The sequence below is a fragment of the Aquarana catesbeiana genome, linkage group LG01, assembly GCF_042186555.1.
Source record: "Aquarana catesbeiana isolate 2022-GZ linkage group LG01, ASM4218655v1, whole genome shotgun sequence".
Classification (NCBI taxonomy): Eukaryota; Metazoa; Chordata; class Amphibia; order Anura; family Ranidae; genus Aquarana; species Aquarana catesbeiana.
The window spans coordinates 984,508,635-984,520,339 of NC_133324.1; the positions used below are offsets into that span (position 1 = coordinate 984,508,635).

The following is an 11,705-nucleotide window of genomic DNA, read 5'->3' on the forward strand; positions in this document are numbered from 1 at the left end:
AACAAGACCTTCCAAGGATCCGGAGAACAACAATTTTTATAACAATATCTATCTGTAAAGGCATTCTAGACAGAGAACCTGTTATATAAAGAACCTAACAATCATAGATCAATATTTCCATACACAGAGCCGAGGAATTTCCACTTTCTGAGACTGTATACCCCTCCCGTCACCTGTCCACAATCTCCACCCCTCTACATCATAACCAATAGAAACAAGACTAGCACTGGCTGTATTCATAGTGACAATCACCACAGCCAATCACAGTGAGGGGGAGGAGCAATCAAAAAATCCATGGATTGGTCATGTAAAGGAACCTGTGAGAACAGAAATGTAGGAACTCTCATTGTGGATATTAAAGTGTAGATAATCCACCTTGTGATGTCTCTGGGCAGATCTCAATTCTGATTCCCCCCACATATCTTTATACAACCTTCCAAGACACATACCCCTCCCCCTACATATACCCCAGCATGGAGGTGCTCAGTGAAGGTGGTGGTGAAGGTGTGGAGATGTCGGATCGGGTCACACAGATCATAAAAGGAGATCCGCCCGGCCTCATAATCCAGCTCTATCCTGACTCTCTTACTGGAGACACCGCCGGGTAATCGGATCTCCTTACTGTCATGTATCACTGAGCACTTATTATCAAACTCCCACCACCCCCTCTCCAAACACCAGGACTTCTTATTATATCCAATCACTGACTGATCTCCTTTCCTGTCTATACTGGGGTAACACATCCCGACTCTCCAGTACCCTGCCCTCCTGACATCCACTTCCCAGTAATGTCTCCCTGAGGAGAACCTCTGACTGCTCATCACCTGAGGACACTTAAATCTCTCTGGTATTTTTGGGCGTTTCTGAAGTATTGATGACCAGGATACAGTTTTCATGTCATCTGATATATGTAGATCATTACCAGCTGTCCTCACATCCAGTAATATGTCTGTAACCCCCGACAACACCGATGTTTGCTGTACAGCCCCAATATTTGGTCCTCCAACTGGGGGGTGTGAGTGTTGGACAGAGCATTTCCTGTTCTCCAGGGAAGTGGTGGGGACACATAAGACGTGTTCTGGTGACTTGCTGTGGACTGTCAGGTGATTGACACACAGAGAAGCTTCACACATCAGACAGGATAGCACAGCAGGTACAGGAGTGTGAAGACAGTAATTACAGAAGACCCCGGACTCCTCCCGATCTGGCTGAGCAGACAGGAAATTCTCCACTATGTTCTGTAGTGTTATGTTCCTGTGCAGTGCAGGCCGATCCTGGAACTCTTCTCTACATTCAGGACAGGAATAACTTCCAGACCTCTCCTGTGTATCCAACACATGACCAATACAGTCCCGGCAGAAGTTGTGTCCACATTTCAGGGTTACAGGATCTGTATAAATGTTCAGACAGACGTAACATTCCAGTTCCTTCCTCAGATCAGCAGACGCCATCGCTGAGAGCAGAAGAGAAAATGACAGTGAAAGTATCTGACACTCATTAACCAGTTCTGTACATTCCTACACAGGGCAAGGTGACCAGCTCTGTACATTCCTACACACATAGGTGTACGCAGGGGGTGTGCCTGGGCACACCCTAATGTGTCCCCAGAGATCTGCTGTAAAAAGCTGCAATAGACTGTATAGGGAGCTGCCTGTGAGACAGTTGCCCATTGAGCAGTCAGGGATGCATGCAAGAGCCGCTCCGTGCGTGATACTGTAATGTAACATCACTGCTTGCAGAGAGGAGCTGTCAAAACTCAGCGCTTATGTAGGAGGTGGGCGGGACCAAACAGCTAGCCTATCAAACACAAGCCAATGGGATAGGGGGCTGAGCAGGCTGCAACCTGTATGTGGCTCCACCCCCTATCAGCAATCATACACCAGTCAATGATTGGACTGCTTAAGAAAGGGGGCAGAGCCACATACACAGAGTGGCCTGCTCAGCCCCTATCCTGTTGGCTTGTGTTTGATAGGCTTGCTGTTCGGTCCCGCCCACCCCCGACATCAGCGCCAAGCTTTGACAGCTCCTCTCTGCAAGCAGTGACATTACATTATAGTTTCACATACTGAGTGGCTCTTACATGCCTCCCTGACTAGGGATGAGCCGAACACCCCCCGGTTCGGTTCGCACCAGAACCCGCGAACGGACCGAAAGTTCGCACGAACGTTAGAACCCCATTGACGTCTATGGGACTCGAACGTTCGAAATCAAAAGTGCTCATTTTAAAGGCTAATTTGCATGGTATTGTCCTAAAAAGGGTTTGGGGACCCGGGTCCTACCCCAGGGGACATGTATCAATGCAAAAAAAACTTTTAAAAACGTCCGTTTTTTCGGGAGCAGTGATTTTAATGATGCTTAAAGTAAAAAAAAAAAAGTGAAATATTCCTTTAAATATCGTACCTGGGGGGTGTCTATAGTATGCCTGTAAAGTGACGCGTGTTTCCCATGTTTAGAACAGTCCCTGCACCAAATGTCATTTTTAAAGGAAAAAATCTCATTTAAAACTGCTTGCGGGTTTAATGTCATGTCGGGTCATGGCAATATGGATGAAAATCAGTGAGACAAACGGCATGGGTACCCCCCAGTCCATTACCAGTCCCTTTGGGTCTTGTATGGATATTAAGGGGAACCCCGCACCCAAATTAAAATAAGGAAAGGTGTGGGGCCACCAGGCCCTATATACTCTGAACAGCAGTATACAGGCGGTGCAAACAAGACAGGGACTGTAGGTTTGTTGTTAAGTAGAATCTGTTTGTAATTTTGAACATTTTTAACGTGTTTAGCTCCAGCCAAAAAATCTTTTCTAAGCTTTTTGGAAAACATAGGGAAGGGTTATCACCCCTGTGACATTTGTTTTGCTGTCTTTCCTCCTCTTCAGAAGATTTCACCTCACTTTTTTGTCCCAATGAAAAATGTTTTTTGAAAATTTGGGTTTTTTTGTGGAACAAGGATTGGAAAGCATCAGTGGAAAGGAGAACTTGTTTTCCAATATTAACTCTTACAGGAGAGAATTTCCCTTCCTAGGGGTAGATTTCATCTCACTTCCTGTTGTCTCCTTCCGTTTGCAAGTAGGACTCGTTTGTAAGTTAGATGTTTGAAAGTAGGGTCCTGCCCTATATACTCAGCAGAAATTTGGGCCTTAGGTGTTGCTGTGGCCACAACACTGTAAGCCCTCACAGGGCCCTGCTGTGAAATATTAGATCAAGAATTGTAATTACATGCCCCTGTTGAACAGGAGCTGAAAAATTAGGCCTTAGGCACTGGTGCTGGTGCCACAACACTGCAACCCCTCACAGACACTCTAGTTGGAACGCAGGAACGAGCCCTGCTGCAAATTATTGCTTCAAAAATTGTAATTACACGCCCCTGTTAGACAGGGGCAGAAAAATTGGGCCTTAGGCACTGGTGCTGGTGCCACAACACTGCAACCCCTCACAGACACTCTAGTTGGAACGCAGGAACGAGCCCTGCTGCAAAGTATTGCATCAAAAATTGTAATTACACGCCCCTGTTAGACAGGGGCAGAAAAATTGGGCCCTAGGCACTGGTGCTGGTGCCACAACACTGCAACCCCTCACAGACACTCTAGTTGGAATGCAGGAACGAGCCCTGCTGCAAAGTATTACATCAAAAATTGTAATTACACGCCCCTGTTAAACAGGGGCTGAAAAATTGTGCCTTAGGCACTGGTGGTGGCGCCCAGAACCAAAAATGTTCTTACAAGCTATCAGCGTGATGATTGAGGAGGAAGAGGATAATTACTCAGGGATAGTCACTCAGCATCAGCATAGGCAGTCTTTGAAGGGATCTGAGATTTCAAAAAAAATTATTCGGTTACATCAGCATCAGGTGCTTGGTAGCTGGTGGTGATCCAAGACTCATTCATTTTTATGAAGGTCAGCCGATCGACCGAGTCGGTGGACAGACGCACCCTGTGATCGGTTACCACGCCTCCAGCAGCACTGAATGTGCGTTCCGAAAGAACGCTGGATGCAGGACAGGCCAGTAGCTCAATTGCATACTGTGCAAGCTCTGGCCAGTGATCCATCCTCAAGACCCAGTAACCCAGAGGATTTTCGGTGGGAAAGGTGTCCAAGTCTGATCTTGCCCCTAGGTATTCCTGCACCATGTAAAACAGACGCTGGCGATGGTTGCTGGAACCGATCATACCTTGGGGCTGCGGACCAAAAAATTGTCTGAACGCATCGGTCAGACGGCCACCTTCTCCACCGCTCCTTCTTTGACTGACCGAAGCCTCAGCAACACGTTGTCCAGAAACAGGAGTTTGTAACCTCCCAGTCTCTGGGAACGCGTTGCACAGACCTTTCTGCAAGGCCTCCCGAAGATGTTTCATCCTCTGCTCCCTCTGCGATGGCAAGATAAGGTCCGCAACCTTACCCTTGTAACGTGGATCAAGGAGGGTTGCCAGCCAGTATTGGTCCTTCTCCTTGATACCACGAATACGAGGATCCTTACGCAGGCTTTGCAGGATCAGGGAGGCCATGCAGCGTAGGTTTGCTGAGGCATTCGGTCCGGAGTCCTCTGGGTCACTAAGAACGACATGGTCCGCAGCCACCTCCTCCCAGCCACGTACAAGTCCATGTGTTTCTTGGGACTGATCCCTTAAAGACTGCTGCTGATGCTGAGTGCCAGGCTCCACCTCCATACTGACACAATCTTCCTCCTCCTCCTCTTCCTCCTCGTCCTCTTCCTGTGTGATCGGCGGGCACGCAGGAACACTGTCTGGATAAAGGGGGCCTTGAGAGCTAAGGAAGTCCTCCTCTTCCTGCCTCTGCTCTGCCTCAAGTGCCCTGTCCATTATTCCACGCAGCGTGTGCTCCAACAGGTGGACAAGGGGGACAGTGTCACTGATGCATGCACTGTCACTGCTCACCATCCTCGTGGCCTCCTCGAATGGTGACAGGACAGTGCATGCATCCCTGATCATGGCCCACTGGCGTGGGGAAAAAAAACCAAGCTCCCCTGACCCTGTCCTGGTGCCATAGTCGCACAGGTACTCATTGATGGCCCTCTGCTGCGTGTGCAGCCGCTGCAGCATGGCCAACGTTGAGTTCCACCTGGTGGGCATGTCACAGATTAGGCGGTTCTTGGGCAGGTTAAACTCCTTTTGGAGGTCCGTCAGCCGAGCACTGGCATTATATGACCGGCGGAAATGCACACAGACTTTCCTGGCCTGCCTCAGGACATCCTGTAAGCCCGGGTACCTGCCCAAGAACCGCTGCACCACCAAGTTAAGGACGTGAGCCAAACAGGGCACATGGGTCATTTGTCCCTGTCGGAGGGCAGAGAGGAGGTTGGTGCCATTGTCGCAAACCACCATTCCTGCCTTAAGTTGGCGTGGCGTCAACCACCTCTGAACCTGCCCCTGCAGAGCTGACAGAACCTCTGCCCCAGTGTGGCTCCTGTCCCCCAAGCACACCAGCTCAAGCACCGCATGGCATCTTTTGGCCTGCGTACTTGCGTAGCCCCTTGAACGCCTACGGAGCACCGCTGGTTCCGAGGAAGAGGCCATGGAGGAAGAAGAAGAGGAGGGGGTGGAGGAGAGAGGTGTGTCACAATCAGCATTTTGGAGGCGTGGTGGCGGAACAACCTCCAACACTACTGCACCTTGTCCTGCATCCTTCCCAGCTGCCAGCAGAGTCACCCAATGCGCCGTGAAACTTAGGTAACGTCCCTGTCCATGCCTGCTGGACCATGAGTCAGCGGTAATATGCACCTTACCGCTGACCGCCCTGTCCAGCGAGGCATGGACATTGCCTTCCACATGCCGGTAGAGAGCCGGAATCGCCTTCCGTGAGAAAAAGTGGCGTTTGGGTACCTGCCACTGAGGAACCGCACATTCCACAAACTCACGGAAGGGGGCAGAGTCTACCAACTGAAAAGGCAGCAGTTGAAGTGCTAGCAATTTTGCCAAGCTAGCATTCAACCGCTGGGCATGTGGATGGCTGGGAGCAAACTTCTTTCGGCGGTGCAGCAGCTGGGGCAGGGAAATTTGCCTGGTACAATCTGACGTCGGTGTACCAAAAGCAGATTGCCCACAAGTACTTGGCTGTGACACACCTAATTCTACACCTTCATTCCTCTCACTGCAGGTCTCAGAGAGGACTGAAGGTCTAGTGGGGTTGGAAATCTCAGCTGATGAGGAGCAAGGAGAGATCCTCTTTGTTCTTTGGTGTGGGTCTTTTAGATACGCTTGCCAACGAACTGCATGGCAGGTCAACATATGTCTGGTCAAGCATGTGGTACCCAAGCGGGAGATATTTTGGCCACGCGAGATACGCTTGAGACATATGTTGCAAATAGCAGCGGTGCGATCTGATGCACTCGTCTCAAAAAAGGCCCACACCAAAGAACTTTTTGAATAACGCGCAGAGACTGCAGCGCCCTGCACATGTGGAGCTTTGGGGTGTGATGCAGTCAATGTGCTGCCCTTAGGCTGGCCCCTGGAGGGCATCCTGCCTCGTTGGTGATGTGCCGCCGCCTCATCCTCCTCCTCCTCCTCTCTCCTATCAGGCACCCACGTTGAGTCAGTGACCTCATCATCCCCTCCCTCCTCATCACTGGAGCAAACCTGGCAGTATGCTGCAGCAGGGGGAGCATGACTGCCAGATTGCTGTCCTTCTTGGGCACCCCCTCTGTCCGCGCTCATGTTACTGCCTTCATCGAGCTCAGTATCGTCATCAGAGCCTTCCAAACGCTGGGCATCCTCCTGGAGCATGTACCCAACACTGTGGTCAAACAGTTCGAGGGAATCCTCATGAGGACATGGTGGAGCTAGGGAAGGAGTCACTGATGACATTGAGCTGAGGGAAGAGGCCGCTGCTTTGCCAGACAAAGCACCCTGGGCATGGGTGAGAGAGGATGAGGAGGATGAGGACGGCTTGGTCATCCACTCGACCAAGTCTTCCGCATGTTGCGGCTCAACATGGCCAGCTGCCGAAAAAAAGGCCAAGCGTGTCCCATGGCCACGTGCTGATGAGGATGCACCGTCTCCACGACCAGCACTAGACACAGAGCCTGCTTGCCCTCTCTTATTGGCTTGTGACTGTCTGCCTCTCCTTCTTGGCCTTCCAGACATACTAATGGCCTGTAGCTGCACTAAGCTGGGATAGAACACCTGTAATTTTCTTCAAGTAGCTTTATATACTGTAACCAGACAAGCCTGCCTGTCAGTAGGAAGATAACAGGAACGGATCTAGCTGAACACTGTGAGCAGGACGCACTGTACTAAATGTAAATAGTCTAGCTGCCTGACCGTGGTACTAATAGGATCAAATAGAACACCTGTAATTTTCTTCAGGTAGCTTTATATACTGTAACCAGACAAGCCTGCCTGTCAGTAGGAAGATAACAGGAACGGATCTAGCTGTACACTGTGAGCAGGACGCACTGTACTAAATGTAAATAGTCTAGCTGCCTGACCGTGGTACTAATAGGATCAAATAGAACACCTGTAATTTTCTTCAGGTAGCTTTATATACTGTAACCAGACAAGCCTGCCTGTCAGTAGGAAGATAACAGGAACGGATCTAGCTGTACACTGTGAGCAGGACGCACTGTACTAAATGTAAATAGTCTAGCTGCCTGACCGTGGTACTAATAGGATCAAATAGAACACCTGTAATTTTCTTCAGGTAACTTTATATACTGTAACCAGACAAGCCTGCCTGTCAGTAGGAAGATAACAGGAACGGATCTAGCTGAACACTGTGAGCAGGACGCACTGTACTAAATGTAAATAGTCTAGCTGCCTGACCGTGGTACTAATAGGATCAAATAGAACACCTGTAATTTTCTTCAGGTAGCTTTATATACTGTAACCAGACAAGCCTGCCGGTCAGTAGGAATTTAACAGGAACGGATCTAGCTGAACACTGTGAGCAGGACGCACTGCACTAAATGTAAATAGCAGGAACGGATCTAGCTGAACACTGTGAGCAGGACGCACTGCACTAAATGTAAATAGTCTAGAAGATAACAGGAACGGATCTAGCTGAACACTGTGAGCAGGACGCACTGCACTAAATGTAAATAGTCTAGAAGATAACAGGAACGGATCTAGCTGAACACTGTGAGCAGGACGCACTGCACTAAATGTAAATAGCAGGAACGGCTCTAGCTGAACACTGTGCGCAGGACGCACTGCACTAAATGTAAATAGCAGGAACGGATCTAGCTGAACACTGTGAGCAGGACGCACTGCACTAAATGTAAATAGCAGGAACGGATCTAGCTGAACACTGTGAGCAGGACGCACTGCACTAAATGTAAATAGCAGGAACGGATCTAGCTGAACACTGTGAGCAGGACGCACTGCACTAAATGTAAATAGCAGGAACGGATCTAGCTGAACACTGTGAGCAGGACGCACTGCACTAAATGTAAATTGCAGGAACGGATCTAGCTGAACACTGTGAGCAGGACGCACTGCACTAAATGTAAATAGTCTAGAAGATAACAGGAACGGATCTAGCTGAACACTGTGAGCAGGACGCACTGCACTAAATGTAAATAGCAGGAACGGATCTAGCTGAACACTGTGAGCAGGACGCACTGCACTAAATGTAAATAGCAGGAACGGATCTAGCTGAACACTGTGAGCAGGACGCACTGCACTAAATGTAAATAGCAGGAACGGATCTAGCTGAACACTGTGAGCAGGACGCACTGCACTAAATGTAAATAGTCTAGAAGATAACAGGAACGGATCTAGCTGAACACTGTGAGCAGGACGCACTGCACTAAATGTAAATAGCAGGAACGGATCTAGCTGAACACTGTGAGCAGGACGCACTGCATTAAATGTAAATAGTCTAGATAGAAGATAACAGGAACGGATCTAGCTAAACTGAATACAGTGTATATATATATATGCAACACCTGGGATGCATATATATACACAATACACTGTAAGTGCAGCTAACTGACTGACTGTTCTGCCTAATCTATCTAACTCAAATCAAATGACACTGTCTCTCTCTCTCTCTCTCTCTCTATCTCTCAGCACACCGGAACACACACTACACAGGGCCGCCGTGCAGGCGGCCTTATATAGTGTGGGGTGTGTACTAAATCCCCTGAGCCATAATTGGCCAAAGCCACCCTGGCTTTGGCCAATTACAGCTCTCTCTACTGACAGCGCTGTGATTGGCCAAGCATGCGGGTCATAGTGCATGCTTGGCCAATCATCAGCCAGCAATGCACTGCGATGCCGCAGTGAATTATGGGCCGTGACGCGCCACACGAATTTAGCGCGAACGGCCCATAACGTTCGCAATTCGGCGAACGATCGAACAGCCGATGTTCGAGTCGAACATGGGTTCGACTCGAACACGAAGCTCATCCCTATCCCTGACTGCTCAATGGGAAACTCCCCCTCTTCTAGATCAGTGCCGCCTATCAATGCGACCTATCAAAGTGACACTGATAGGCAGCTTTGCTAGGCACTGATAGGCATTGGAGTGGGCACAGATTGGCAGCTGCCTGGGCACATAGTGGCATTTCCCTGGGGGTCTAGGGGCATACCTGGTGGTGCAGTGTGGATGGCTTCCCTGGTGGTCCTGGGCGGCCTCCCTGGTGGTCCTGGGCGGGATCCGAGGGGGGGCTGTACTGATAATCAGCACAGACCACCCCCCGTCAGGAGAGCAGCCGATCGGCTCTCCTCTACTCGCGTCTGTCAAACGCGAGTGAGGAAAAGCCGATCACCGGCTCTTTCTATTTACATCGTGATCAGCTGTGATTGGACACGGCTGATCACGTGGTAAAGAGTCTCCGTCAGAGACTCTTTACCTAGATCGGTGTTGCAGAGTGTCAGACTGACACCCCGCAACAACGATCGCCACGATGCGGCTTGTTAGTCCTGATCACGTCATATGATGTCCGGTCAGGAATATCAAATCACTTTGCCGCCGTCGTTTGGTAATAGGGCATGCGGTTAAAAAAAGTGTCAGTAAAAGGTCTGCCGCTAAGCACTGTTATGTGTTCCCACACCACAAAAAAAAAAAAAAAAAAAAAAAAAAAAAAAAGTAAAAAAGGGTGCAGCGCTAACTTACTGATCAATAACTTAACAATAATGGTGGAATCCTCTAATGTATGGAAATCTCAATGGGCCTCAATATTACAATACCGATCTCTGTGATATGCAACATCACATGTAATACACATCACACTGAAAAAAATAAATAACAAAAGTGAAACTTAGCAGGGTTGGTGGAAACCCCTCTACAGATAATTGCTATACAAATTAACTTCAAGTGCAACAACTTTTTTTGTTGGGAGGTTCCCACCGTTACAGCACTTTGGAATTTTTATTTTTTAGATACATGTGTAAATAAATTCTATATATATATATGAATTTTTGCACTTGAAGTTAAATTTTCCACCACCCTTGCCAAGTCCATGTCTTTATGGATCTTGCTTTGTGCACTGGTCCAAATCATTTGGTGGAGGGGGGGTTATGGTGTGGGGTTGTTCTTCAGGAGTAGGGATGAACTTCGTGTTCATGTCGAACCCCTGTTCGACTCGAACATTGGCTGTTCGGTCGTTCGCCGAATTCCGAACTTTATGGGCCGTTCGCGTCAAATTCGTGTGGCGCATCACGGCCCATAATTCACTGCGGCATCGCAGTGCATTGCTGGCTGATGATTGGCCAAGCATGCACTATGACCCGCATGCTTGGCCAATCACAGCGCCGTCGGTAGAGAGAGCTGTAATTGGCCAAAGCCAGGGTGGCTTTGGCCAATTATGACTCACCGGGTTTAGAACATGCCCCACACTATATAAGGCCGCCTGCACGGCGACCCTGTGTAGTGTGTGTTCCGGCGTTGAAAAAGAGATAGACAGTGTCATTTCATTTGAGTTAGATAGATTAGGCAGGACAATCAGTGAGTTAGCTGCACTTACAATATATATATATATATATATATATATATATATATATATATATATATATATATATATATATATATATATATATATATATATATATATATATATATATATATATATATATATATATATATATACACATATACATACACACACACACACACACACACACACACACACATCCCAGAGAGATTATATATATAATTCAGTTTAGCTAGATACGTTCCAGTTATCTTCTTACTGACAGGCAGGCTTGTCTTGTTACAGTATATACAGCTACCTGAAGAAAATTGCTGGTGTTCTTTTGATCCTATTAGTACCACAGTCAGGCAGCTAGACTATTTACAGTTCGTGCAGTGCGTCCTGCTCACAATGTTCAGCTAAACCTACAAGTTATTTTTTTGCGAGCTCTGCACAGTGTTCATCTAAAGCTACAAGTTAGTGTAGTGCGTCCTGCACACAGTGTTCAGCTAAAACTACAAGTTAGTGTAGTGCGTCCTCCTCACAGTGTTCAGCTAAAACTACAAGTTATTTTTTTGAGAGCTCTGCACAGTGTTCAGCCAAAGCTACCTGTAGAAGGTTGGTGTTCTCATACTACAGGCAGGCAGGCAGTTGATTTTGCTAGCTGCAGCATACATACATACATATCCCAGCTAAGTGCAGCTACAGGCCATTAGTATGTCTGGAAGGCCAAGAAGGAGAGGCAGACAGTCACAAGCCAATAAGAGAGGGCAAGCAGGCTTTGTGTCTAGTGCTGGTCGTGGAGACAGTGCATCCTCATCAGCACGTGGCCGTGG

General features: G+C 48.2%; 1 protein-coding gene across 1 annotated transcript; it reads right to left on the minus strand.

Annotated features, from left to right (window-relative positions):
* Positions 1-398: 398 nt before the first annotated feature.
* LOC141129229 (ret finger protein-like 4A) lies at positions 399-1,451 on the minus strand. Its single transcript, XM_073617123.1, has one exon. The coding sequence runs from the start codon at positions 1,449-1,451 to the stop codon at positions 399-401; it is 1,053 nt and encodes a 350-aa protein (XP_073473224.1).
* Positions 1,452-11,705: the final 10,254 nt, after the last annotated feature.

Bases quoted from the DNA above. Each gene is read 5' to 3' on its own strand.
- LOC141129229 (XM_073617123.1), bottom strand. From the start codon at position 1,451: ATGGCGTCTGCTGATCTGAGGAAGGAACTGGAATGTTACGTCTGTCTG.